Consider the following 27,950-nt stretch of genomic DNA (forward strand, 5'->3'; position numbering starts at 1 on the left):
ACTCATGCAAATCTAGCAATATTTTATTGTTCTTTGAACCCCATAGTAGTTGTAATGCCTGCAGAATGGGGCACGTTCACAGCATTAAGATGCAGCACCACACCATCCCAGGAATTCAAGCAAAATGACACCTTCTGCAATGGCAAAGAGCAACTCCCTGGGAAAGATTTACCAAGTGGCAGTAAAGTTCTCTCCTAAAAATATTGTTCTCATCATTCTCCCAGTAGCTGGAGAACAGCAAGATTCACTGGAAAAGCATATGCCAGAGCCAGTGGCAGCAACACATGTAGACATGGAAGAGCTAAAGTTGACCATGTGTGAAGTTCTTGATTTTGTTCATGTTGTGATCTACTGCACCAGTTAGAAACTGCACCCAGCCTTCCTCTGATGGTGGACATACATGGCTTGTCCTGCAAAAGTGGAGGAAATTCATTAGGAAAGCCTCCTGGGTGTCTTATACCTATGCATCCAAACACATGGGTATTGTGAAGTGCTGAATTTCCACAGCATTAGAACGGGACTGCTATAGCCCCAGAGTGCTTTGAGCAAGGAAGAACCCACATCCATGTCACTAGTCCCAAACCTTAACATATACGTGTGTGCCTTCAGTGCAAACCACTTTCATCCCTACCATCCTTTTCTTACCTCCAACCCTTTGTGACTGGGTAACATCATAATTACTCCAAAATGCCAGCATTTACTGTCTAGAAATGAGTCATCTTTGACAGGAGGCAGAAAGATATCAACCTTTATAGCGGGGAACACCCACCTATAAAACTGTAACTCATACTTACTTTGTAATCTCTAAGAGTTTCTTTAATACCGAGGCCAACTTAGCAGCCTAGAAAGAAACAAAAGGGAAATAAGGTGAGCCAAACATGGAGAAAAAGGGGCTCAGCAGTACTGGAAAAGAAAGGGGGGCACAGGAATGTCCAACAGAGCCAAGAATGAGCAAAACTGCCACAGATCCTGATGCAGAAGGAAGCTACCCATCACTGCCATGCTGGGAGTGTCTCCCAACCTACTGCCGGCTGGGACAGGTGAAAATAAAGACAGGCTGTTTTTTAAAGCATATGTTAAAATGCTTTTTCCTTTAAAAAGATAAACCTATTAGAAATTGGTAACTGATATTAAAGCCTGAAGTTACAACTGACTATAATGCAATTTGATATTAAGCAATACTTTCTTTTTTACCCCCAAAAATCAAGCCAGTGGCCAAAGGCATGAAACCAGAATTAAGAATAAAAAAATCTCAGATATGAGAAGATACATACTTAATTTATGATGCAAGGGACCCCTGGAAGTCATGTAGTACAACCTCCTGCTCAAAGCAAGGCCCACCTCAAAGTTCAGTCAGGTTGCTCAGAGACTTGCCCGGTCAAGTTTTGAGTACTGCCAAAGGTGGAGATTCCACTGCTTCTCTGAGCAGCTTGTTTCAGTGCTTAATCACCCTCACTGTCAGAATTTTTAATTTGTATTTTTAACGTAGGTAATTTTATTTGAGCAAGTCTACATTACCCAAGGAAGGAAGTAGACATGCAGTACATTGGCAGCCTTAGACCTCACTTTCCTGAGGTACTGTCATTAGACATGTCTATGGATTATGGTTCAGAGCCAAAGCTCAAGTGGCCATTCTCTTCCCTGAAGAAGTAAAGATGAGGAATGCACTTCCACCTGAAGGAAGCTAAGTGTGCAAGAACCAAAGGGGACTCTTCATCCCTAAGAACTTGTTTCTGAGACAGTCACTAACATTCACCTCTCCTCAACAGTCACCTAATCCCTCCAATTCGACTTCTTCCCCTTCTCTACAGCCACATGAGTAGACCTCCATGCAGGCTACAGATACTTACATTGAGTCGCACAGCCAACTGGTTCATAGGTGGATACATGCTCAGTGCCAGCTCATCAACACTAGAATAGAAGAAAGGGGAGCAATGGAAGAAAGGTCCTGATAGCACAACTCATGGATCCTGATCAAAGCCTACACCCACGCTGAACGTAAGTCAGGAACAGCAGTGCATGACAAGGAGACGATGTCACTCATACCCATGGGATGCTTCTCACTGCCTTCTCAGACATCTGCGTGCCGTGAGACATGGCCATAGCTCCACCCCAAGCTGCAACATATATTCCTCTCCTAACTTGCACAACTCTCAACAGCCTATGCCATAATAGTCTTCCCATCACACCTGCTTCTACCACCTGCTCACAGCTTCAATATCATAGAGGTTTTCCTAACCCATTCTCCAGACCTCAAGAAAGACAGGGGCTGCTCTGGAGCAAAAAGCGGCACGGGGAGAAACATGCTTACCTTGGACTGATCTCATTAGCAATGTCTGCAAGATCATCCAGCTGAGCGATCTGCTCTGGAGAATCAACTTTGCCATAAGCCTTCACTACACCCAAGACCTTCTTCAGGCAAGCTTTAGAAGCCTTCATTAATCCCATGCAGGAGCTAAGCAGCTTCCGGTCAGCTTCTGACCAATACGTATCTCTGTTGCCCCGAAAGCCCAGCTCTTCATCTTCCATGATGTCACTGTAGGGGTCTTGCCCTTCCACCAGAGCCTGAGAACATAGATGCACTAAAAACCCAGAGCCTAACATCAATTCCAGCAATAACCAGGAGGAAAGGGAAAACATAATCCAGAAATCATACAATTTATGGAGGAATCTCTCTCCAACCAGCATCTCAGTTGCCAAATTCTGTTAATCCTAGCAGGACTGGATTAAGAAAAACTAATCCCCCACTCCAATTCAACAGAGCAAACAGCAAGAACCTGGCAAATAGTGCCATTCCTACATCAACCTAAACACCACCCCCACCCTTGCAATTCAGGACATGGCTTTATGGAAACCTTATATAAAGTAAACCAGGCTTGAGTTTAAAAACTCATTAAGATCCAGGCATAATACAATAATCTAGCTCATATCAGAACAAATCTAAATCAAAGCCTGTATATAAAACAATCCCTGTGTTCCATCGCTGAACCATCACTGCAATACATCACTGCAGGTTCCTCACTGCAGGTTCCTCAAAGGCTTAGGGGCTTCCTTACGTGTTCCATCTCCTCCAGAGCATCCTTGACCACACCTAGACATGCAGCCAGAGCTGATGCAACTGCTGCCTGGTTATCTGCAAAAGCAAAAGGATGAAAACCATGGCACTGCACTGATTCAAATCAGCTTGCAACAACAGTCATCTAGGTTTGAGATCATTAGATCTCGAGATTATAGGATCAAACTTTTTGCAGAGCTCAGAGGTGCACTGTTGCCATGCAAAGAATCTGGCCTGGCTTCCAAGCTTATACATTTCGAAAACAGCTGGGTTTTGCAGAATGTGTGAGCCTTCATTGTACTAGCTGGAATGCCCCTTGCAAGGGCTATTGATATTCCAAGACAACATGTCCTAGTTCTGTTGTTCTACATATATAACACTCACCTCGTGGCAGGTTGGACACTTGCTCACATGCCTCCCACACACCACCAGTTGATATAAGCTGATCTTGAGACAAGCTGAAACAAAACAAAGTCCCCCAAAGTTTGACTCAATAACACTACTCTGCTAGACTGTGTTTTTATTTTCTGCACCAAGGACAATGCACACTAGTAGAAGCTCCGCTGGAAAGATGTCACCAACCAGCTTATCACCAGTATCTGTGTAAAGCAGGAAGTGCTGGCTCCTACCGAGTTTAATTATCCATTGGAACAAGAAACAGGAGCCTCTTGCAAAGGCCTCTCAAGGTGCTTAGGCATATTATTTATCTTTCAGAATCTATGCAAATCAGAAGTCTGTATTAGCGATTAATGACCTCTGCCAAAGGGCAGTGGTGTGTAATCCGTCAAGAGAAGCAGCTGTCCATAGTGGTCCAATAACTAGCTTTATAAAGTTGCGCCATCATTGCATATGACAGTTCAGTCCAAAGCAATAACTGCCAAACAGCGCAAATGCTATCCAGCACCTTCACGGGAATCCTGCTCCCAGCATCTTTCCTTGCCACAGACAGGACGAAAATCTATTCTCCATGTAGGCAATGTACCTGCCTCAAGTCACTGGAACAAGAGGGTACTGCCGGGGCCTTGAGTGTATTCCACCCTCCTAGGAGTTTAGCTGGCTCAGTTGAAGAGTTTAGTTGGCTAAGTACAAGGTCAGCTCCTTTGCTGATAGGAGGTGCTGTGAAGAAAGCTAGAAGCAAGGGCCAGCCCTTCTTTACCCTAGGAGATGCTTTTACCCTGAGGTTCTTTCACTGGGCCCTGCTTGTGCTATGTCACAGCTGTGCAGCAGTTATGTCTGCACCCAGTCTCACACCCCCTGGATTCTGACCCACTGATTTGACCTTCCTGCCTTGACCTCAGACCCAACTCATTGTAATGGACATGCTGAGCAATCACTGGATAGTGTCTGATGCTGGTTATTCTCTCTGGACCTGACCTTGATCCCAACTTGCTGGCCTGACTTTCCAGCTTGACCTCATCACTGTGGGCTTGTCTGATGATCTGAACTCTCAACTGAACCTCACTACCCTCACCAGCACTGCTCTGCTCACTCAGATGCTGGGGGACAGGGCCTTTGCTGATGAGGCCACTGCCTCTTCCTGCCTCATAACAATGCTCTGCTTCTGCCTCCCCCCTTCCCTTAGGAAGCAGTCTGCACTTGCTGCTTCCTAACAAGTATACCCATAACCTTTTCTTCCTTTTTTTTCTGGAAAATTACTACCTCTCCAATGGAGCACTGAGAATTGTTTCTGTGAGTTGGATCATTCCTTCCACTACTTCTGTGGTAGCATCTCGCACCATCTTCCGAAGAGTAGTACCTGGTTGAGATCGAGAAAGAGCAAGAAAGTTGCTACAAGGTCAGCGCCGACAGAAAGCAACTGCCGAAGATGAACACACAGACTGCTCCATTTGAGTAGAAACACTGTATAAATGGGGTTACAGGTATTTTGAAGGAAGAAACATCTTTCCTAGTTCCAAAAGGACTTTGGACAAGGATCTCAACACTTTATAAGCATGAATGCTCAATCAAGGATACAACTTCCTAAATTATCACTCTTTCACAGACAGAATTCTGCAGGAGCAGGCAGACAAGTGGTTCACTCATAAGCATGTCGCAAGTCTACAGAATAGCTGATAATGGGACTGCCTGCTTATGGTAACTTGCTTTCCTACAGATGCCAGATCTCATATTAGGCTCTGAAATACTGGGTTTCTTTATATAGTGCTGACTGCCCTGCTGTCACTATCTCACCTTGGCCCTTGGGGAGCCAGTAGTACACTGTGGCAACTGCAAGAATGGCATTTTGGACATCTTCACTCAGCTTCCGGCAATCCTGAAAATGGACAGGCAAAAAGATTAATCGTGAGTAGTGCATGGCTGCACTGCATTTAGAAAGTCTCACAAGCAATCAGTTACATTCAGATTGCTTTGAGAAAAGGGAAGCATAGTAATGGCCATCTTGCTTGAGAAAAAAATACAGCACAAGAAGATGACACAGTAAGCAAGGTGTACACATCATAAACCACCTTATGATTTGGTAACAAAACACACCCTGGTGTGGTGGTCATACATCAGAGAGGAAGAAGTAGCTGAGATCGTTATTCTGAACTGAGGTCTTTTTTTTTTTTTTCTCCTCTAAACACAGGTGTGAAACTAGTCTTAATTAACAGCAAAAATATTGCATATTCTCTGTTAGATCTAAGGTCTGTATTATCCAATACCCTGTCTCTATCAGCAACCAGCTGATAGAGGTTGAAGGAAAGAATGTAAGAATACTTCTATTTGGTATGTCTCCCTAACTTACAGTTATTAGTTCTCTGGGCAGTTCTTGAATCGCATTAATACACTCCACAATGCATAGCCCATACCAACATCCCTTGTCTGCGCTGAACCAAATTACTTTGTTTTAGCCACATCAACCAAGAGACACCTGAAACTTATCACACACACTACAATTTCACAGTCTGTGGGGGCTTTCGCTCACCTCTGCAGAAGTCAGTGGAGGCCCTGAGAATGCCAGACTCAGCTTTGTAGCTTCCTGTGATGTTACTTTGAATGTCTGACCTAGAAAGGATTCAACAGGAGCAAAAGAATAAAAAGGAATTTGGGTAAAAGGTAAAAGAACAGAGCAGACAGGTGAGCAACATCACTGATGCTACTTTGCCCTACTGCTTGATTACCATTTCTTCCTTCCCAGCAGTACAAAGGCATAAACTAAATCCCACTACAGAAGAAGAAAAATTCCAGGGGATATTAGTGCCATGCATGCCGCACGTGTCCTACGTCTGCTTTTTTTCTAGTTTTTTTTACTCAGCTGGTAGCGATATCCACAACCACATTTTGTGTCCTGGTCCACGACACCTTCACCAGGAAGCGCTGTGAGCCTTCAACAGAGACCAAAGCCTTTAGCAGCCTAGCCGCGACAACCGTTCGATGCCGGCCGCTGCTCTGCCGACGCCAACGCGCCGGAGCGGAGGGCAAGCGCGAAAGCCCGGGCCGGAGACCTCGCTCGCAAGCCAGAGCCCCGCCGTGCACCGGCCCCACGGCCGCCCGCCGACGCCACAGCCCGAAGCCTCCGCCCCGGCCCGCCCCGCGGCCCGGCACAGACCCGGCCCGGCGGCCGCCCGCGGCCCGCCGCCGGCCCCGCTCCGCCGCCCGTACCTAGCGCGTCCCAGAAGCGCGGCAGCTCGAACGGCTCGCGGCCCTCGCCCGGTTCGCCCTCTGTAAAGGCAGAGAGAGACCCCAGCCAGCGGACAGTCGGCTCGGCCCGCCCGCGGCCCCCCCGCCCAGGCCCCGGCCCCCACCTCGGACCCGTGCCAGCACCGCACGCAGCGCGCCGCGCAGCTCCCGCAGCGGCTCCCGCGCCTCCATGGCTGCGGGCGCTGCCCCCGCGCCTGCCGCCCCCTGAGGCGCGGCAGCGCCTCACATCCGCTTCCGGGGAGCGGCAGGCACGACGCGACACCGCCCCGCCCCGCCCCGCCCGGCGAGCGCGCCCTGCGCCGGCAGACGAGCCTGCCCGGGGACGCGCACCGATGCTCTTTATTAATTAATTAGCGACAGGGGCGGCGGCGAGCGCGGCCTCCCGGGGGCACGCACCGATGCTCTGTATTAATTAATTAGCGACAGGGACGGCGGCGAGGGCGGCCTCCCGGGGGCGCGCACCGATGCTCTTTATTAATTAATTAGCGACAGGGGCAGCGGCAAGCATGGCCTCCCCAGGGCGGGGACTGCGAAACGGGGCAGACGCCCCGCTACAGCAGGCGGTGGAGCTCCTCAAAGTTGAGCAGGTTGTTGGCCGTCTCGGACCAGGCGGCGTGGGTCGCACCGTCCATCTCGGAGGCGAGGCTGTTGGTGCTGTCCAGCGTGTGGTTTGTGCCCCCGATGACCGCGTGGCATTCAGGGCACTTGCTCCTCTCCATTGCCCCCCCACAGTCCCCAATGACGTAGATATGCCCATTTCTGCACTTGAACCAGTGGCCGCGGGGACAGCCAATAGCACGGACAATCTGCACCCGCTCCGCTTCGGAGATCCCCAGCCCCGACAGGGGCAAGGCCGCGGAGAGCCTCTCCAGGGCAGCCTTCGCCACAGCCTCATCCTCCTCCGTGAATTTCTTTGTCCCTTCCAGGATCTCACGCGCGCTGGCAATCTCTGCTGCCAGTGCTGGGGCGATCGTCCCGCTTGCACCTTTGCACCTTGCCAAGAGGCTCAGCCAATAAGTCAGTCTCTGAATCTCAGACTGCAGGTCAGAGAGCTCCTGTCCTGTAAAACTGAGGCGTGGCTTATCCAGCCACTCCTGGACTTCATTCAGCCGCTTTCTCAGCCCCTTCCTCTCACTCGCATCAATTTTACTCAGAGAATTGGTTAGGTCAGCTACACGTTCGTAGAAGTTAAGCTGGTTCTCAATTAGTCCGATACTCTTTGTTGAAAGATCAGAAGCTCTGAGTTTATCTTCTAGCATGAGGTACTTAAGGGGTAGATTCCTCTGCAGAACAGCATTCCCCATCAGTGCAGCCTGCAGTCTTTGTCTACTAGACTCAATTTCCTGTGCTGGGCCTTGGATTTTGTCTTTCACCTTTTCTATCTCATCTAGCCGTCTTTTCACAATGGTGCCATATCTCAAATTCTTTCTGATAGGTGTCTGACAGATAGGGCATACCTTCAGCTTGATGACATCATCATCTTCATCCATATAATGGTCAAGGCCTTGGGACTCAAAGACGTGGCCACAGTCTTCAAGCTGTACAAATCGAGCGTCTGGGTCTTCCTCAAAGCCAAAAAAGATCTGGGTGAGTTCCTCACGGTCACAAACAAGGCACTTATTTGGGCAAGGCTCTCCGCACAATCCAATACAAGGATGACCACAGCACAGCAGCTTAGCACATGGTACATTGCAGCGAGGCCTATTGCATGGTTCAGAGCAAAGATTGGTACACCGGTAGTGCTGGCACCGCCACTCACATGGCTCAGCACACAGAAAACAGCTCGCTCCACATTTCTTTTTACACCTGCTGTGGACACAGTGGTTCTGACATTCCAGCTGACAGGGAGGGCATTCTATAGTACAAGGCTGCTGACACTTGTGGGAGCAGACCAAGAAGCGCTTGCACGGGCTGTTACATGGCTTATGAAATCTTCCTTCAAAGCAGGTATGACAGGAACCTGCGCACACATGTCCACACTCCAGTGTGACAGAACACTTAGTCTTACATTCCACAGGCTTCTCGTCTTTCATCTCCTCAGCAATCCAGCATTTAAGTTGCTGGTTGTGGCCACATTTCAGCATGACTGTAACCAGTTCAGGACACTGCTTAGTGCATTCCTGCCCACAGAATTTGTTGCATGCATGCCCACAGTTCAACTTTTTCTGGCAAGGTTCTTGGCAAAGAAACTCACTGTCTGGAGTAAAGCATGGCACCATCTGCAGGTGGCCACACTTAGAAATAGTTTTCTCTACTATCACCATGCATGGTCCACAGGGCTCGTAACATGACCACGGACAGCGGTGACCATCTGCACAAAGCACCTTTTGACAAGGCTTCAGACACTGGTACTCTTTGTGCTCTACGTCATATGGGTGACATGCCCTTGTGCAAACATGTCCGCAACTCAGCCTAAATTCACAGGGACGACTACAGCCTCCTTCTGGGACTTTGCTGAAGTCTGCTGCTGTAGATACCAGTGTCTTGGTTTCAGGGTGGTTTTGACAGCAAAGCACCAATGAGCGGCCAATGTGACCCTTCTCCCGAAGGGTGTGAATGATCTTGCTCCAGAGAGGAACCTTGCCAAGCATTCTCATATTTCCAATACAATACAGCCCTTTCTTAGCTCTGGATAATGCTACGCATATCCGATTAGGGATCTGCAAGAACCCAGTTCTCTCCTCTTTGTTGCTCCGCACAAGAGACAGCAGAATAATATCATTCTCCTCCCCCTGGTACTTATCTACCACATGAACCTTCACACCTGCAAAGGTCTTGGCTGGCATGAGCTTACGCAGACAGAAAAGCTGTCCAGTGTAAGTAGTGAGAATGGTGATCTGAGAAGGTAGATAATCCTGACACAAGAAGTATTTGCACAGTTCCACTACAAACTGGGCCTCATGTGGGTTCTGGTGGCTTTTCCCTTCCTGGATCTCTTGCTCAGGAAAGTCATGTTCCACAAAGAAGAGGTTAGATAAGACCCCCTGAAACAAGAGAAAGGAATGTCAGAAACAGAATTCCAGCTTCTGTCACTGCAGCCTGTTTCCATGTCCCTGATTATCCACTGACAGGAGGATTCTTAAGGAGACGCCTACAGTATCCTCTCAGATTTCCATAGCATATTCATCCGATAGGAATTTAAGCTTATTAATCACATTTCAGCTTATTAGTCACATTCCAGTATCCTAATACAAAATCAGTTCCTGTGGATGATTTTGTTCCCTATCTTTTCAGAGTTGTTTCTACTGTACCTTTTCAGGTTGTAGAAGAGAGAAGATTAAGTCAAAGCATCATAGTTCCATTTCACATTCATGGCACAAACAATGTCTTGTTTTGGCCATGTGGGGAAAAATAGTAAGTAAACAGTGCACGAGGCTTAGCACTTGCCTAAAACTGCCTAGCAAAAAACATGCCTTCTCGGTTACTGCAGTAAAAACAAAGCAGCAAGGAGGATTGCTTTTCTACCAGGAAAACTAGGAACACTAGGGACTCCAGCAGTTACCATCTCCAGGGGTGTAGCGTTGTCTGCTCACCTGTTCAAAAATTCCATTTGCCTTGAGTTAGTACAGACCTTTATTTCTTGCCTATTAACTGGAATTCTTCTACGCATAAGAAATTCTTGGGCTGTGTGCCAAAATCCAGACACTGTTTTTATCAGGAAAGAACAGTTTTTGTAGATCAAACACAGATCTCTGGTTTTCCAAGGTGTCCATAGTGGCATAGTGCCCACTGCTGTACAATTTAATTCAGTGATCACCTATGTTGGTTATTGTAGTAGATGGGGAGATTCAATTTTGATGCCTTTTAGTATCTCAAGTTTGTTTTAAGGCCAGATGGAACCGTACGATTCTCCAGAATAGCTTCTCATAGGAGAAATGGGGTAAAATTTTGTGGTCTCTTAAGTTGTATGTTTTCAGTGGGATTTGTTTGGTTGGGTTTTGGGGGTTTTTTGTTTGGTTTGGGGTGGTTTGGTTTTGGGTTTGTTGTTTTTTTTTTTTTTTTTAATATGTTTAACTAAAGCATCTTCTACAAAATACTTGATCTGGATTTCAAGATACCAAAAGAGGACCTGCCACTTTCCCAGATGATTTATTTACTAGAATAAGCTATCTTCAGGATTAATTTTCTCTTTTCTAGCTTTGGTATTCTGCTATAGTTTTCAGTATGCTTTCCTCACCCAGTTAAAGAGCTTTTAACTAATTAGTACTGTCTTTTCATGAAGAGAGATTTACACAGGCTAAGCTACTGTAATCCTTTTTGTAACTACCTCCAATTCTTTCTCCCTGGGTGTTCAGTTGCTTGTTGTGCATGTTAGCCAGTAAGTGATCGCTTTATACTTTTAAGTTGAATAGATTTTGTTTGCAGATATTGTGTATTGGTAAAGTGCCCAAACAGAGAACCCAAGGAAGGAGGGTTCCAGTAATCAAGTCACCTATCTTATGTTGGAGTTGCATGTTATTATGCTTTAGAGTCTCTCATTTAAGATTTATTCCTGGCTTTCAATCTCCTACAGTTCTTTTGGTCCCTCTTCCATTTTTCACAGTTCTTTTAAAGTCATCAGTACAGGATCCATTTCCAGTGTCCACCATCACTAATGCCAGAAGAACTACAAATTACTTGCCTAATTCTATATCACACATTTCCTTGATTCAGGTATAAATCTCAATAACTAAACTTGATCTAAGAATTTGAAATCCTTGAACACTATATTTTATAGAAACTCATTTTAGTCAGAAACAGGGGACAAAAAACAATTGATTGGATAGCTGAAAACTCACTTTTATGTTCTCATACTTCAGGACAGAGGGATGGTTCTCCAACTCCTGGTATATATGAGGACTGAGAAGCTGGGCAATTTCAGGACGCATGCGGTGCTGAAACACAAAGTGGCTTTATCAGTCTCGAGGAAGGAGCACCATATTTCCCTGTCAGTATTCTGTTGTTCCACTGTACAGAGTGTGGCTGAATACAAGACAAGGATGACTTTCCAGTAAGAGTCAAGATGGGAGCCTTCTAATTCCCCACCCTCCCCCACCCCATCACTGCTACCACCAGCAATTACAGGGGGAGTAGTAGCACAGTATCTTCAAGAAAATCATTTGGCAAGGTTGTTGTAATAAGAATGCTGGTTTCAGTGCAAATCTAAGAACACTGTTCTAGATAACAATAGCCAGCACCTCACCCTGACCACTACATGAGTTCTGTTAGGTACAGGACTGCTGGAGGTAGAATTAATTTCTCCGGGCACCAAGATTGATGATTATAGCAATTTAGCAGGAAGCAGCCTGAGAAGACTTGTGCTGTCAGTCTCCAGAGTTCTGGAAGTTTCAGATGCCACAATAAGCCACGTTCATTGCACTAAAACATGTGGGAACCACAGTGCTGCAGATGACATCACTGAATAATTTGAAATATACCGGAACACTGTTTGTGGCAGTTTGACAGCTCTTACCATTCGTCTTGGGAATTAAATAGCACATTATTTTCTTTTAGGCTGCTCTGAGAGTAGAAATATAAACTTAAGTGTACTACAAACTTAAAACAACTTAAATGCAAATGCAATGGAGTTTTTTTACAGGTCTTCCTCACTTGGTATTTCAGGCGGACAAAGGGGAAATTGACTTTCACCAGCCGTTCAAACAGAGAGACTTCCAGATTGAAATTCTTGGCCAGGTCATATACATTTGCACTAGGCCGCAGCTGAAAGAGAAGGGATAGAAGGTCCACATTTTAGCACTTTTCCTACATATTAGTGAGATTTTTCACTCATCCCTTTCTGTCACTGGTCCCCCAAAGAAAGGCCAGAGACTGGATTCTTGCAGAGGTACTAAATATCAAAGTTATATACAGTCACAATTGAAGCGGATGCAAGCACATGTAGAATCGTATGAGTTAAACTAAAAGACAAGACCCACAGGAGCTCTACTCCAAAACTACAGGAGACAGGACCTGTGATATCTGTGGAAGCTGGGGAGCAGCAAGTCTTGGCAACCTTTTACATATGGTGTTTGGTTAAAAGGTTCCAGTTTATTTGCACAACAGTTAGAGGTATTGGTCATGTATGTTACCTGCTGGTGATCTCCAATGAGGATGAGATGCTGGCAAGCTTTACTCAGAGTAGTAATGGTGTGAGCCTCAAGCACCTCTGCTGCCTCTTCTATAATGACAATTCGTGGCTTTACTTTTTGCAAGATCTGACGGTATTTGGCAGCACCTGAGCAACGACAGAAGATAAACCTTAGCAGAATATAATTACATGCAGACAGTACGACAAGAGTTTTCAGGGAGGGGAGCAGGCTGTGTCTCAGAAAAGACTGGGGTTCTTCCCAAGATTCCCCATTTCAAGACTCAGCTTTTTGAACTTTAAAACAGCACCATACCAAGGATGGCTTCTATATGAAGAGTTATTAGGGAAGGCAGGTGGGGACTGGAGTCCTATGCCTGCCTTGGCCCTTTCCCAACACTCTCTTCAGACATAAGATACCTACTCAATACATTGATCAACACATATAAATAAACCTAAAATTGTCTCTCCAAAGCGTCATATTGCAATGACCTTTACACTACCATCACCAGAAAGCAATGCAGGGATAGCAGTGCAGGTATCGGCTGTGCTTTACTCAGGCACAAAAAGTGGTGCATTTCCATTAGAAGAATGCTGCTTGAGATGGAGGGAGTGCAAGAGCGCACAGAGGGAGTCAGAGATTAAGAAGGCTGCAGACTAATGCAGAGCCTGACCCAGGCTATCAAGCAGCACATGATATTAATCTTTTGGCAATAAGGTCCTTTAACCATTACTAGATGCAGTGCAATATTGGTTTGCTTCCCAACTGCTATGCACCTGTAGTTGTCATCCCCACAACTTGGGCCTCCTTGAGAACGCAGAAATCTTCCTGCAGCCTCAGTTCTGTCAGCCTTTCTGCTGCTGCCTGATACTGCTGTTCATGCCGCAGAATCTGCCGTCGAATAAACCCCTGATAGGTCTGCAGCCAAAGCCTGAGAAAAAAGTGCCATTATCACACACAGCAAGGGGAACAGGATAGTGATCCAGCAGTTCCGAGTGGATTCAGTTCAAAACTTCCTCTGTGTCTTTTGGGCAAGAGATTATTAGCATCTGTACTTAGTCCTGAACCACACAGTGGAGATGACAGCACTGCCCGTGCAATACAGGGAAGGTAAAAACAAGCATGTTTAAATAAGGAGCTGAACAGATATGGACAGAAACACCATGGCTTGACAGAAAGAGTTTGCAAACTGGAACAATCCTAGGAAACATTTGCCTGACATACCCTGCAAAATAGTTTTGTCACCTGTAAAGCCTCCAGCGGGAGTTCAGGTCAAGTTGCCACAGATCCTGAATAGCCTTGGCCTCTAACTCCGACATTGCACTCAGTTTACAGAGCTCAGCCTTCATCTTCTGTTTCATTTTCTTCCTCTGGGCAGCAGTTACCTGCAGAGAAAAAGCTCCCCAATAAGCAGTTACAGCACAAAGATTCTCCTGTATTGGCATCCCCATGTTATTCTTTACACAGGCAAGCAGAGCCAGAGCATGCTAGTGCATGCAGTTACCTCCCACTCTGCAGTCTTCTGTCGTGGTTGGGCTGTTTCTTCTTCCTGGTCCTCCAGCTTCATAGCCAACAGCACTCTGGCTAGTCCATGAGCAGCTCTGTGCTCTTCCTCCTTCCTTCCCTGAGGCCTTGCTGCCTCCTCATCCTCAATCACTCTGTCAGCTTGAATCAGGTCAGCCTCCTCTGGGATCTCCAAAAGCTCCTCTTCTGCTTCACCTTCCCACTCCTGCTCACCACCTGTGAGAGTCATCAGTCACATGCAGTAAGCCACAGCCACTCTAGCAGAATCACAGTGCAGCAGTCAGATCACTATGTGGAAATTAAGGTTAATCTTTCCACTACCTTAAAGTATCATGCATCTTTCAGTGTTTGTTAAGTAGCAGTGTCTCTTTTCTGGTACACATGCACTGCTTAGGCAAACACACCTGTAGAGGATGAGGGAGGTTTTTTTGTCTGTGTGGGGTTTTTTTGTTTGGGTGGTTGGTTTTTGTTTTGGGTTTGTTTTGGTTTGGTTTTGTTGTTGTTGTTTGGTTTTGGTTTTTTTTTTTACCTGGATTCTCAGCATCTATATTCTCTGCAGCATCCTGGGTGAAGACAGTTACACCAAGGCCCAGCCACTCCAGAATCATTGAGTGTTGTGAAGCACTGTAGTAAAACTCCTCACCATCCTAATATAAGGAAAGTCAAATCAGCCAGGCCTATTAAACTTCAGAGTCTTAGGATGATGGCGAAGCAGCACCTTGCAGCAGCAGGCAACTAGGACAAGTCCCCTGAGAGACCTCCAGAGCTAGAAAGTCTGAGCAGCCTCAGATCTTCAGAAAGAGCATCCCTCCTCCCCTTCGGTTTAAGAGGCTTTCATTGGGCACTTGTATTTTTATGCTGATAAAGATCACTTAGAATCTCTGCAGTTTAAAGGAGTAAAATTTAAAGCCCCTGCCTGCCCCACCTGGTCTAGACTACTGTCACTTGGCACAGCTTGCTATTCACTCCCTAACTTTCCTAGTAGCTGAGTGATGCTAAAAAAGCATGCTTGGGGAACCTCAGACTCATTAGCAGAAAGGTTAGTAAGCATACATTGGGACTGCTTGACTCAGAAGAAAGGGGCCTCTCTTACCAGACCATTCATCAGACTGTCCCAGTGATGGGGCGCAATGCATGCTTCCAACTGGCGCTCATGCAGAACTCCGTATGTTGTGCACTCCAAGTGCTTTGCTCCTTCACAGAGCTCCTGCTCAGCCTGTTTCATCTCACTGGTTATCTGCTCAGAACAAAGAGAAGGGAGGCATCATCGTACTCGGAGAAAAAAAGTTCAGAAACAGCAGAACAAGAAACTGATAAAGTGAACAAGGACAGAAGAATTAAGAGGCTGACTTCAGTGTAAGTCAAGGTGAAAGAACAGGGGTGGAGGAAGTTTAGTTAGCTCCTCCAATGCACAGGCAACCCAGTCCCATCATCTCCAGTGAAGTCTGCACGTACATTCACATAGGCTCTGCGGAGATGCATTGGCAAGCTGTGTCGGAATTCACACTTCTTCCTCAGCTCCCTCAAGGTGAACTGCTTCAGGACTTCACTACTACTTCTGCCCCCAACACGCACCATCTCATGTTTTTGGAATGTGTATATTCCTGGGAATGAAAGAGAAATATTAGCACTAAAGAGGCAAGCTCTGTTTTCCGCAGTAGGACAAGGGGTAGGGACAACACCCTTTGTCTGCAAATGCTGCACTGGATTGGTCTGAGTAAAGTTTTCTTACTGTATATCAATGGGGCTAGAGTCACTAGAAAAAGCCAAGAGGGCAAGTCATCATGCCAGAAGATAGGCAGAGTTATAGTATAATTTCTCCCTGACCCTCCATCATACTTGTCAGGCACTCTTACCTTCCAAGAACTGATCCAGTGCATGGTTAGTGTAGCAGACTACAAGGATAGGAGACTTCTGGACAGTGGTTTGCCACACATGCTTATTAGTCAAGAGAGCCTGCACAATCTTCAAACCCACGTAAGTCTTTCCTGCAAAACAAGCTCAGAATCAGAAATGGGTAATTCACCCTCTACAGAGTGCCTTGAAACACAGGAATCATCAAAACCAGATACAAGACTTCCTTCTAGGCGGCAAATTTGATCTGTGCCAAGCAAGCTGACCCCAGAGGCAACTAGTTTACAAAACATAAACAGAGTAACATGACACTGTCTTTTTGGCCTGTAGCTGAGCAAGGCCATGCTCTGCAAGAATGTTGTCTTTTGGTTAATACACTGGACTTGGACCCAGAGTTTCCTCTGCCACTGTGTCCCCCAGCCCACTCTGATACTGGCTTCATACATGGCATTTGGCTGCACACGAAACATCCACATACTAGTGGAATACAAGCAGTGGTGCTTGTTGAGTTCAGGTACCATTTAAAACAATTACAGTTAATATTGTAATGCTTTATTCACACAGAGGATCATGGTTGAACACTCCCAATGTTCTAACATGCTATGAAGACAAATAGGACTGTTGCACAGCAAGAGGTACCATGTTATCAAAGATGGTTGAAAATTTTTTCACCCCAATACACCAGCAGAGCCAACAGTGCAGTTGGTGTCTACTTGCAACTAGGTCGGCGATGCGTAAGACCAGATACGGGTATTTAAGGATATTTTAACTTTCTCCACAGCTCATGCTAACTGGGCTACTCAAGCATCAATTAGGCATAGGACTAATGCTTTGGAGACAGTACAGCAGGCTTTCTCTGAAGTTTATCTCCCTAAATGGGGGAATCAAGGAGAACTCCTTAACTGACAGACTTAAAGCAAAGGTTTCTCACCAGTCCCAGGAGGTCCTTGGATAATAGCCAGCTCCTTAGTGAGTGCAAGACTCAGTGCCTGCATCTGAGACTCATCTAATCTCAAGGTTTCCGCTGAAAGCCACTGCTTGGGATCTAGAACATGGACACTTTGCCTTCTCAAACCATCAGGGTGTATCTCTTCATCCGACAGGGGATCTTCCATCAAGGGTGCAAAGTTGTAGGCAGTATCCATTGTCAGGTATGCTGGCTTCTTCACCTGTGCATCACATTCCACGATGTACTTCTGGAATGGGATATCTTCTTCCTGGATTTCCTGTAACCCTTCTAACACATGCAGATAGGCCTCAAAGTAGGCAGTTGTCTCTACCATGAGGAAGGAGTCTGAGGGCTGAACCTCTGCCAGCAGTGCCTGGCTCTGTGTATTAAAACAAAGCTGCACAATCCCATGGGCAAGATCTGCATTATCACGATTAGAAACAGTGGCAAAAAGGCATGTTTCAAAGTGATCTTTGGACATGCAGATCAGGGATCCATATAGCAACCGTTTCGAATTCTGCCATCGTACAAACTTCAATGGTTTTATGTCAAACTGGACCTTGTAAACAATACCAGTTGGGGAACAGAGAGGGGTAATAATCTTTGTATCAAAGTAGATCCTGATATCATCAAATTTTTTCTTTCTCAAACCTTTGTCCTCAAAGCTCTGCAAAAGCTCCAAAATACCTTCCCTTAAAGGCCTTACAAAATCTTCTCTCAAAAGCCGGAAATGGGTGTCAAGATAAATGCTGGTGCTCTCATATCTTCCAGAAACATTATTGGGACGTAGAAAGGGTTTCTCATCAAGGTGTACCTCATTATAGGTTGGATAAATGGTCATTGTACGATAGGTTTCTTCCTGACCATCAGTCTGAGGCTGCATAAGAGTATAGTTATCAGCCCTCAGTGTGCCTTCACGTCTCTTCTCCTGCAGATGCTGCACAAGCATCTGGACTTTATTTAGATTCTTCTCTGTTTCTTCTGTGATGTCCACACCAGAAGCTCTCAGGGCATTTATGGATGCTGGCAAGACTGTCAAGAGAATGGAGATTTTCTGCACAGAGCTGACTGGGAAAATACTGACCAGGTCCTGAAGAAGTGAAATGATGTTGCTAATATGGACAGGGTACTGATGACGTACAGCAGGGACTGCTTCTGTCATCATGTCAGACACATACTGTGGCAGACAGATCTTGAGAAAGTTGGACTCCTTCACCACTCCAAGAAGCTGTTGGACACTCTGTCTATCCATTCGGGAACTGCATGCTTTTCGAAGCACCTGGCAAACGAGCTGAAGGAAATTGGGTTTCATAGCCATTTGGGAAAGAAGTTCCTTCAAACCTGAACTGGAAGCAAGTGTGATGACAACTTCTGAAGGGTCTTTCTGGAGAAGACTTTCTAGGAATTTATAGCCAATCCTTTTGACTTGCTGAGGCTGCTCACTGAGCTGGGCACCAACTGGGGTAGGGTTCTGGTAGAAGTGAGGATTCTCCTGAGGTTGCATCCTCCTTCCCCTACCTTCATTACCCTGTCCATTCCTCAGCCCTCTATCGCCTTCCTGGGCTTGTCCACCTTGATACCTCCTTCCCCTACCCTCATTTTCTTGCTCATTCCAGGGTCCTCTGGCCCTCTCACATGTTTGTCCACCTTGATACTTCCTCCCCCTACCTTCATTTTCTTCCTCATTATAGGGTCCTCTAGCCCTCTCATGTGCTTGTCCACTGTGACACCCCCTTCCTCTACCCTCATTTTCTTGCTCATTCCAGGGTCCTCTGGCCCTCTCACATGTTTGTCCACCTTGATACTTCCTCCCCCTACCTTCATTTTCTTCCTCATTATAGGGTCCTCTAGCCCTCTCATGTGCTTGTCCACTGTGATACCCCCTTCCTCTACCCTCATTTTCCTGCTCATTCCAGGGTTCGCTGGCCCTCTCATGTGCTTGTCCACCTTGATGCCTCACTCTCCTTCCCTCATTCTCCTGTTTGTTCCAGTGTCCTGTGGCTCCGCTGTTGGCCTGTCCATCTTGGTTTCTTGGTTTATTCTTGCTTGATTGAGGAACCCTCCAAATCCAACCACCAAGTCTCTCCTCTCTTTGCCCAGGTAGAAGAGTATAATTACTGGCTTGGGGGCTTTCCCTTAAGTGAGCTGCCTGGCCCGACACATTATTTGTTCTGTTTCCGCCTCTTCGTATAAAGCCAGTATCCCAATGATCTGCACGCCCTTAAAAAAATTAAAAAAAAAAACCACACACCTTAATTATAAATCAACCACATTAACTTGCCTCCCAACACAAACGCATGAGCATTTTGGCCTAATAGGCAGCATATTTTGGACACATGGCATCAAATTAGAAAACTACCATTATATTTGTACCCTGACTTTCAAACTGGTGTTTCCTTTGTAAGCCTTTTTTCTAATTGCTAAAAAGAATGGCATACCTAGAGTTTACTTAAGCTGTTAAGCTGTGAAGACACTAAAAAACTAAACCCTTTCCCACAGAATAGAAAGCAGAACTAAGAAAGGCCAAAGATGAAGCTTCCTGCACAGGACAGGATTTCCTCAGGAGTTTGCTGTCATTGAACTAATGACAAAGGCAGCAGCAGCTGACTTTGACTGACTGCATACAGCACAGTTAAAACACAGACCTTCGGATGAAGCCTAGCCTCTCAGAGTACCAGGAAGCAAAGACCATATGGCCTTTGTCACACTCTCACCAGAACACTTAGGGAAGGACCGAATGCTAGCAGAAACAGTTAGCAAAGAGATTGCTGCAGTGCATTGTCACCTCATGGCCCCAGCCAGGCTTCAGGGGCAAATAAGGAAGTGGTGGAATTTAGGCTCGAGAGGAAATTTCACTGCAGGCAGGCACAGAAGGAGCGGGTCCCCCCTGTACCTGTACCGGCACCGTTCCCAGGCCTCCCGCAGCCTTCCGTCCCGCAATCGCCGGGCGACCCTCACCTCTCCCTCCAGCTCGGGGCTGCCAGGAGCAAGGCTCCTGCCCGGCGCCCGCCATCGCTCGGCGCGGCGGCTCCTCTCCAGGGCGCCGCAGCTCTCCGGGGCGAGGGCACCGTTCAGCGCTGGGGGCTGCGCCGCTCCTGCACCCCAACGCAGCCGCCGCCGCCGTTGTGCTGCTGCGCTCCGCGCACGGCCCGGGAGCCGCCAGGCCCGCCCCGCCACCGACGAAAGTTTCGTCTTTCCAGTTCCCCGCAAGGCCCGCCCCGGCCCCGGCCCCGGCCCTTCCCCGGCGCCCCCCCGGTACCGCTCGTCACCGGCGGGCGGTGCCCCTGACACAGAGCCTCTCCTCCTTTCTCCGGTCCCAGCGGCCGCCCGCGGGAAGCGCCGCCGCTTTCGGTTTCCTTTCCTTTCCGCCCGGCGGGGCGGGGCGGGGGTAGCCGTCGCCCCACCCACAAGCTCGGGCCTGGGCCGGCTCCGCGCGTGCGCGGCCGCCGGCTCACGTGGTGGCGCGCGGTTCCGGGGCGGAGCTGGGGGGACGGGACGGGACGTTGCTGCCATGCTGCAGAGCCTGGGCCTGGTGGGCACTATCGCAGAGGGGGACGCGGGGCCCGAGGACCCGGAGTCCGGGAGCTCCGAGGATGAGGAGGTGGGGCCGGGCAGGATCTGTTGCCTGGGTCGTGGGCAGGCCGGGCCGGGTTGGATCGCGCTGGGCCGGGGCCGGGGCTGAGGTCGGTGCGGTCCGGGTCGGCCGACCCGCGGTCGTTACTCATCGGTGTTACCACAGGAGCTGCGCCGAGCGCCGGGCCCCAGACAGCGGGGGCCCACCGGCGGGGACTTCAGTGCCGCCTTTGTCTTTGGCGAGGCGGAGGCCGGCGGAGAAGGCGCCTGGGCGGCGGCACTGCGCCAGCTCCGCGGCAAGGTGAGGCCTGGGGCCGAGACTGGGGCTGCAGTGCCTGAGGCCACAGTGCCCCACGCTCTGCCGGGCGCCTCTTACAGCTCCTCTTTTGTGGTTTCCTGCCTAGAGAGCGGCTACGACGCTGGACGAGAAGATCGAGAAAGTGAGACAGAAAAGGAAGTTCCAGGTCAGGGCCTTTCTCTCTCATTACTGGAAAGACTGGTGCGGGTTTGGCCTTCTACTGTGTTCTCTCCGGAGGCACAGACTCTGAAAGCATCCTGAGGTGCAGCGGTCAAGCTGCAGCTCATCACCTCGACCGGCTTTGCAGCCACACCTGATGCGTTGCTGAACTGATGAGAATGCAGAATTTTTAATGCTTAAGGTTATGCAAAACCATGGATCTATGAATGGGCTCATAATAACAACAAAGAAAAGCTCACAAAGGATTGAAGTTTCTTTTTTATCCTTTCTTTTTAAAACTTCTTTTAAAAATCTTTTTCTAGGAAAAAGAAGCTAAACTGGCAAAAGAGAGAGATGAAGATGCGGAGACTGAGGATAATCAAACCAAAAAGAAGGAGTGTGAGGATTTCAGTAGGGACGAAGAAGATCTGGAGTCTCAGTATTCATTGGATGATGAAAATATCTTCACAAAAGCAGGTATTAGCAGTACGTAGAGAGATGGTCAGGAGCAAGAATCTGACAGACTTTGGCTTGCTGGAGGAAAGTCTGTAGTGAAGCCTTGCTGGGAGTGGGCAAGAACCTATTATTTTTTGTTGTCTTCCTTCTGCGACATTCCTTCTGATTTTGGTCAAGCTTGTTTTGAATGATAGCCATAGCACTTTAATTGAACTTGTCCCTGAGGAAGCATATTTACTTGGTATTTTACTCCACTGCATGCCTGTAGTTGTTTCTGAGGCTTCTCCCTCAGTAGCTCATTCAGAGCAAAAAGTATGAGATGAAGGTAGTCACCATATCTTGTTATGTGTTTAGCTGTGCTTGTTAATTCCTGTCACACTTCTCCTTTCTCTGCAGATACGGTCAAAGTGAAGGAACAGAGGAGATCAAAAAAGGGAGAAACGGTAAGTGTTGGACAGAATGACACTAGGTCATTTTCCAGCATTTCTTCTGGAGGAGTTTGACTTTGGTTAACAAACTGTAGCTCAAAAAACAGCCCAGAGCCCTTTGATAACTTGTTGTGTTGCTGCCTGCGTTGTTCCACTTTTGTTGTTGCTGTTTCTAGGAAGCAGAGAGCTTTTTTGAAGATGCCTCTCAATACGATGATAACTTGTCATTCCAGGACATGAATCTTTCACGACCTTTGCTAAAGGTATTTACCTAGTTTAGTTACTACATATGTTACTCTGAAGAATGTTATACAGCCTCCCCTCCACCAATCAGAACTGTCAAATTCCTCTTCTTTTTGTAGCCTCTCTGAAAAGGAAATTATGTGGGAGCTAGTGTGGTAGTCGTTATTCCCAAATAATGGAAACCATTCTTTGATTTGCAATGTGCCAACACTATCTTGAGTGGGACTTGTCACAGAATCATAGAATGGTTGAGGTTGGAAGGGACCTCTGGAGGTCATCTTGACCAACCCCCACTGCTCAAGCAGGGCCACCCAGAGCTGATTGCCTAGGACCACGTCCAGACAGCTTTTGAGTATCTCCAAGGATGGAGACTCCGCAGTCTCTCTGGGCAAGCTGTGCCAGTGCTCAGTCACCCTCACTGTGAAAAAGTGTCTCCTGGTGTTCAGAGGGAACCTCCTGTGTTTCAGTTTGTGCCCATTGCCTCCGGTCCTGTCACTGGGCACCACTGAAAAGAGCCTGGCTTTGTCCTCTTTTCACCCTCCCTTCAGGTATTTGTATACGTTGACAAGTTCCCGCCCTAAGCCTTCTCCTCTCCAGGCTGAACAGTCTCAGCTCTGCCAGCCTTTCTTCATATGTGAGGTTCTCCAGTCCCTTCATAATGTTTGTGGCCCTTTGCTGGGCTCCCTCCAGTATGTCCATGTCTCTCGTACTGATGAGCCCAGCGCTGGACACAGTACTCCAGTTGTGGCCATACCAGCGAGAAAGTTTAATTGCTCTATCTCCTTTGTAGGCAATCACAGCTCTTGGCTTCAAGCAACCAACCCCAATTCAGAAGGCTTGTATCCCAGTGGGTCTTCTGGGGAAGGATATTTGTGCCTGTGCTGCCACTGGGACAGGTAGGGGGTTGACCAGGGCACAGGAAACATGGAGAATTAGCTATTCACAATAATTGGTAATTCTTAATTTTCTTCTTTAGGTAAAACAGCTGCCTTCATCTTGCCTGTCCTTGAGCGCCTGATTTACAAACCTCGTCAGGCTCCAATAACACGGGTATTGGTTCTAGTGCCAACACGAGAACTGGGTATTCAGGTGCACTCTGTCACAAAACAGCTGGCACAGTTCAGCAGTGTCACAACTTGCCTTGCTGTAGGTTAGTATTAAGTCGCTTATGTGAACTGTACAGCTCGCTGTAAACTGTTATACAGAACTGGGAATTCCGTGTTATAAAACTGGAGGCTGCACAGTTATTGCGGGCATGCTTCTAATAGGTGTCCTGTGGTTTAAAATCTCACTTTCCAATACTGTGCTGTACTTCTTGTTTGTTGGTTTCTGAGAAGGAAAAGCTGGGGTCACTTCTAATTGTGAATGTGGTATTAATCTGAGTTGTTTCCCATTTCTCAGGCAATTTGCATCTGTGTAGTCTGCTGCAGCCTGCTCCAGGAGTTGGCAGCGCATGTTTGCTCTCTTTCAGGTGGCCTAGATGTGAAAACTCAGGAAGCAGCTCTTCGCTCTGGGCCAGACATTCTTATCGCCACTCCTGGGCGACTGATTGATCATCTCCACAACTGCCCTTCTTTCCACCTGAGCAGTGTTGAGGTGCTGATTTTGGATGAAGCGGACAGGTAGGCTAAGTAGGACAGCACTGAAAAAGAGATGGTAGTTTTCCGCTTTCCTTTTCCCAGGCTATAGGGCAGTCTTTGTTGCCCTGCCTTAAATAATGTTTCTTAGCTAGAACCACATGAAGCTGCCTTACCTTGCTGTTTTTCTCCTGTGTAGGATGCTGGATGAATACTTTGAGGAACAGATGAAGGAAATAATCAGGTTGTGCTCCAACCACCGTCAGACAATGCTTTTCTCTGCCACAATGACAGAGGAGGTAAGACAGGCTGCTGAGAAGCATACTGAGGCAGAAAGTTGAATAGAAGTTTGTCTAGCCTTTTACCAGAGATTATGTGGACTTTTTTTTTTTTTCTTAACCTGTTTTGGTAGGTGAAAGATTTGGCTTCTGTTTCCCTGAAAAATCCCATCCGAATTTTTGTGAACAGCAACACAGATGTTGCCCCTTTCCTGCGGCAGGAATTTATCCGGATCAGACCCAACCGAGAAGGGGACCGTGAGGCCATTGTATCAGGTTAGTGATGAGGAAAGAAAAGCTGCAATCAGTAGGTGACTATGAAGCAGGCTGCTGAGAGGACTTTCTTTCAGCTCTACTGACACGAACCTTCCCAGATCATGTGATGCTTTTCACCCAGACCAAGAAGCAAGCTCACCGTATGCACATCCTACTTGGACTGATGGGTCTACGGGTTGGGGAGCTTCATGGGAACCTCTCTCAGGCACAGCGGCTGGAAGCACTCAGGTATTAGCAGGCTTAGTTGGTAATCATAGACAAAAAAAAAAGTTAGGAGTTGGAAGTTTTAGGGCAGAAGTTAATTGCTGTATTCATTGCTAATACATTTGCTATCTCTGCTCAGGCGCTTTAAGGATGAGCAGATTGATATTCTGGTAGCTACAGATGTGGCTGCACGTGGACTTGATATTGAAGGTGTTAAAACAGTGAGTATTTACAGTGCTGAGCTTTTTTAAGGAGTCCTTTAATGTTTTTTCCCTACTAACACTGTTTCTGTTACAGGTAATCAATTTTACCATGCCGAACACCACCAAACACTATGTTCATCGAGTGGGTCGGACAGCAAGAGCAGGCAGGGCTGGTCGTTCAGTTTCACTTGTGGGTGAGGAGGAGCGCAAGATGCTGAAGGATATTGTGAAGACTGCCAAAACAGCAGTGAAAGCCAGAATTCTCCCCCAAGGTACGCACTTCACTGAGATTAAAAGCAGAAGAGCAGTACACAGGGAAGATCATGGTACAGAGGGACACTAAAAGAGAGGCTGAAAACCAAGATGGACTTTGTGAGCTGCTTCTGATGTTCAGCTGTATCATTTTCAGATGTCATACTAAAATTTCGAGAGAAGATTGAGAATCTAGAGAAAGATGTGTACGCAGTTCTGTGCTTGGAGCGTGAGGAACGTGAGATGCAGCAGTCAGAGGCCCAGGTAAGTGTTTTTTTAGGAATTTTTTTTACCTTAGTTGTTTTTTACGTACTTAACCTGCCTACTTTAGAAAGGGAGGAGAGAGATATTTTTTTAGCCACCATGAGCTCACTTCTGCCTGAATTATCTCAGATCAATAGGGCAAAGAAGCAGCTGGAGACAGGAAAACAAGAGACTGTGGGTGCGGATTTGGAGCGGAGCTGGTTCCAGACCCGTGAGGAGAGGAAGAAAGAGAAACGTAAGTCATGACACTGCTACCATGTTACATTCCATAGCTTCAGCTGGACTCTGCTCTGTACTTTAAGAGGTTCTTTACTCTGTGTTTTTCTTTCTCTCTCCAGTGGCTAAAGCCCTGCAGGAGTTTGACCTAGCATTACGAGGGAAAAAGAAAAGGAAGAAATTTATGCAGGACAGACAGAAAAAAGTCCAAATGACAGTGAGTGCTTGTCCTTACAAGTGGGACCCTGGTGCACTATCGTAGTTTTCCCTTGGCAAAACCTCACATCACTGTAAGCTTGCATTTTAACACCTTTCAGCCAGAGGAGAGGTCACAGTTTGAAATCTTGAAATCTCAAATGTATGCTGAGCAGCTGGCAAAAAGGAATCGCCGAGCAAAGCGAGCCAGAGTCTTGCCAGAAGAGGAACCAGCAGCAGTACCAGCAGGTGGAGACTTTTGTTTTACAGCTGACTTACCTTATGTGACTTAAAAACTAAACTAATTTGTATAGAGGGAGGCACTGATCTTTAAAGGAATGGCCACCAGTGCTGGCCAGGCTGTGTGTTTGCAGAGAGGAATCATTGCTTTTCCTGATGGTTAGGCTCGTTGTGGTCAAGGCTACTGGGCTCTAGTAAACAAGACGATGCTGTGGCATTCTCTTTACAGCCAATGTTCTGACTATTGTCTCTATGTTAGGCCCCAAGCGGAAGAAAAAGTTGTCTGTGTTTGATGAAGAGCTTACCAACACAAGCAGGAAGGCTCTGAAGCAGTACCGTGCCGGGTAATGTCTTAGCAATACCACATTAGCGCAGACTTTGGTAGGTGGGATTTTTTTTTTTTTGTATCTCTGGACTTTCTCAGGGATACTTTGACTGATATTGGGGGAAAAGGTGGGCGGAGTAGAGAAGGGATTCTTGCAAGAAGTACTGTTCTATTGAGGTACTTCAGTGGTTTTTGTCTTACCTCTGTGCCTCCTCCCCTCTCTTAAAAAGCCCATCATTTGAAGATCGAAAACGCTTGGGTATGGCCCAACATAGGAAAGGAGGAAACTTCAAGTCCAAGTCCAGGTATAGCTCCCTTTACTTTCTTATTCAAGATTATTTTTTTTTCCTGCTCTCTTCCCTCTTCTTGTGATTGTTTAAAGGCCCTTGCTAAAAGGTTTGTTGGTTCTGCAGTAGCTTACGCTCCTCTACTGCAGGTCTGACGCTGAGGGCAATCAAGAATACTGCCTTTAATAGCACATTCCTAGGCTTCTACTTGGGAGAACATTGCCTAGAAAATGCTCAGTTCTGTTCCTTGTCTGTCACTGAGAGTTGGGCTGGTAGAATGTAATTTCAAATATCTTCTCTTTCAGGTACAAGAGAAAGTAAGAACTGTTGGTCATTACCAAATGGGTGATTTCAGACACACTCTCTCCACGGCCTGGATTGCTTTGTACTGCAAGGAGACAACTTCAGTAATATTGAATATTTTTTCTTCAAGTTCTGGAATAGCTTTGGGGTGTTTGTTAATACCTGGTTGAAGACCCTGTATGAAAACATCTTCAGCAGCCCATGCAATAAAGGATTGATTCCTTTTTTTTCTAAAAAGTTTCATCTGTTTTATAGGATAACTAGAGCAATTAAGAGCTGGGATATGTTACATCTTTCTATCAGACTTAGTTCATGTAGGTCAAGTGGCCTTTAAGACAAAAACTGGAGAACACTTACTACTTTGTTCATATACTTCTGTGATCTTGATTAATTAATATGGCTGAAAAGGATTTCTATAGTTGAGATGCTATTTCTAAGATGGGGAAAAAAAGTTTTTCAGGCTACCTGACACAAAGATGATTTCAGAGGTAACAGTCACAGGAATTAAAACAAACCTCCCAAGAAGCTACTCTCTGAAGAAAGATTGTCTCCAAAGGTTGGGGGGGCAGACAGCTTCCTCCTAACTGAAAAGAAAGCAGCTGTAAGCTGAGGCAGGAAGACTACAACCAGAATGCAGGCTGGTTGACATTATTGTATGTAATTAATGATAGGTTTGTTCATCCTGACTTTTTTTTTTTTAATGGAAGCAATGCAGCTCCACCTGTAAAGATCAAGCAGGTTTACTGCAGGCTAATAAGCAGCAGCTTAATGCAGAGCATCAGAGATCACTATTCCTAATACAGGCACCGTTGTACTTGTCCCACTATGAGTAGAGCAGGGAGAATTCTGAGCAGTAAGCCACACTTAATTTTGTCAAAATGTTTAAACTCTCTCTTTGAATTTTTTTCCATCAGCCTTGCTAAATTTCACTGATACGCTTCAATTCCTGTAAGGAGCACAGACCAAGATGGGCCTAAGTGGTCCAGACCAACCGTTAACTTCTGAACTGTCAATACAAATTGAGCTTTTTGCTTCACACCTGCTCTTCTTCTGGGGTCACCAAAGTGCAGTAGTGAAAGGTAATGGC

At 46.8% G+C, this 27,950-nt stretch overlaps 3 protein-coding genes across 6 annotated transcripts; 1 reads left to right on the forward strand and 2 right to left on the reverse strand.

Annotated features, from left to right (window-relative positions):
• Window positions 1-5: 5 nt before the first annotated feature.
• Window positions 6-6,932, reverse strand: CCNDBP1 (cyclin D1 binding protein 1). Of its 2 annotated transcripts, XM_052782347.1 has the most exons (11): window positions 6,799-6,932; window positions 6,656-6,715; window positions 5,979-6,058; window positions 5,246-5,327; window positions 4,715-4,811; window positions 3,440-3,513; window positions 3,057-3,133; window positions 2,312-2,565; window positions 1,851-1,911; window positions 795-841; window positions 6-410 (listed from the first exon to the last, which is right to left on the reverse strand). In XM_052782347.1, exons 1-11 carry the CDS (start codon window positions 6,863-6,865, stop codon window positions 302-304), a joined length of 1,008 nt encoding a protein of 335 aa, XP_052638307.1. In that variant the 5' UTR covers window positions 6,866-6,932; the 3' UTR covers window positions 6-301. The 2 variants fall into 2 exon arrangements, with proteins under 2 accessions (XP_052638307.1, XP_052638315.1); XM_052782355.1 differs by lacking the exon at window positions 6,656-6,715 and having other exon boundaries at window positions 6,799-6,908.
• A 195-nt stretch (window positions 6,933-7,127) lies between these two features.
• On the reverse strand, window positions 7,128-20,256 carry ZNFX1 (zinc finger NFX1-type containing 1). Its single transcript, XM_052782384.1, has 13 exons — window positions 20,045-20,256; window positions 17,069-19,306; window positions 16,140-16,271; window positions 15,739-15,887; window positions 15,377-15,520; window positions 14,813-14,930; window positions 14,264-14,499; window positions 14,005-14,144; window positions 13,536-13,690; window positions 12,763-12,908; window positions 12,284-12,394; window positions 11,473-11,568; window positions 7,128-9,678 (listed from the first exon to the last, which is right to left on the reverse strand). The coding sequence occupies exons 1-13, from the start codon at window positions 20,097-20,099 to the stop codon at window positions 7,246-7,248; spliced, it is 6,153 nt and encodes a 2,050-aa protein (XP_052638344.1). The 5' UTR covers window positions 20,100-20,256; the 3' UTR covers window positions 7,128-7,245.
• Window positions 20,257-20,577: 321 nt separating this feature from the next.
• Window positions 20,578-27,100, forward strand: DDX27 (DEAD-box helicase 27). Of its 3 annotated transcripts, none has more exons than XM_052782398.1 (21): window positions 20,578-20,687; window positions 20,826-20,960; window positions 21,064-21,123; window positions 21,440-21,593; window positions 21,969-22,015; window positions 22,177-22,263; window positions 23,034-23,139; window positions 23,220-23,393; window positions 23,715-23,865; window positions 24,020-24,119; window positions 24,233-24,374; window positions 24,449-24,602; window positions 24,718-24,799; window positions 24,876-25,053; window positions 25,191-25,297; window positions 25,427-25,532; window positions 25,636-25,730; window positions 25,831-25,957; window positions 26,208-26,292; window positions 26,504-26,578; window positions 26,866-27,100. In XM_052782398.1, exons 1-21 carry the CDS (start codon window positions 20,598-20,600, stop codon window positions 26,879-26,881), a joined length of 2,271 nt encoding a protein of 756 aa, XP_052638358.1. In that variant the 5' UTR covers window positions 20,578-20,597; the 3' UTR covers window positions 26,882-27,100. The 3 variants fall into 3 exon arrangements, 2 of the variants coding, with proteins under 2 accessions (XP_052638358.1, XP_052638369.1); XM_052782409.1 differs by having other exon boundaries at window positions 24,473-24,602; XR_008234462.1 differs by lacking the exons at window positions 26,504-26,578; window positions 26,866-27,100 and having other exon boundaries at window positions 25,809-25,957.
• The last annotated feature ends 850 nt before the right edge of the window (window positions 27,101-27,950 follow it).

The sequence above is a fragment of the Harpia harpyja genome, chromosome 1 (assembly GCF_026419915.1).
Source record: "Harpia harpyja isolate bHarHar1 chromosome 1, bHarHar1 primary haplotype, whole genome shotgun sequence".
Classification (NCBI taxonomy): domain Eukaryota; kingdom Metazoa; phylum Chordata; class Aves; order Accipitriformes; family Accipitridae; genus Harpia; species Harpia harpyja.

Excerpts from the sequence above, each read along its gene's own strand:
- CCNDBP1 (XM_052782347.1), bottom strand. The coding sequence starts at position 6,865 with ATGGAGGCGCGGGAGCCGCTGCGGGAGCTGCGCGGCGCGCTGCGTGCG. Across the intron at positions 3,514-4,714 it reads CTCAGTGCTCCATTGGAGAG|CTTGTCTCAAGATCAGCTTA; the intron begins GTAGTAATTTTC and ends GTTTTGTTTCAG. Across the intron at positions 1,912-2,311 it reads GCTAATGAGATCAGTCCAAG|TGTTGATGAGCTGGCACTGA; the intron begins GTAAGCATGTTT and ends CTTCTATTCTAG.
- ZNFX1 (XM_052782384.1), bottom strand. The coding sequence starts at position 20,099 with ATGGCGGGCGCCGGGCAGGAGCCTTGCTCCTGGCAGCCCCGAGCTGGA. Across the intron at positions 19,307-20,044 it reads GCCCCGAGCTGGAGGGAGAG|GGCGTGCAGATCATTGGGAT; the intron begins GTGAGGGTCGCC and ends AATTTTTTTAAG. Across the intron at positions 12,395-12,762 it reads TCATTGGAGATCACCAGCAG|CTGCGGCCTAGTGCAAATGT; the intron begins GTAACATACATG and ends CTTCTCTTTCAG.
- DDX27 (XM_052782398.1), top strand. The coding sequence starts at position 20,598 with ATGCTGCAGAGCCTGGGCCTGGTGGGCACTATCGCAGAGGGGGACGCG. Across the intron at positions 22,016-22,176 it reads GATCAAAAAAGGGAGAAACG|GAAGCAGAGAGCTTTTTTGA; the intron begins GTAAGTGTTGGA and ends TGCTGTTTCTAG. Across the intron at positions 25,533-25,635 it reads GGAGAGGAAGAAAGAGAAAC|TGGCTAAAGCCCTGCAGGAG; the intron begins GTAAGTCATGAC and ends TTCTCTCTCCAG.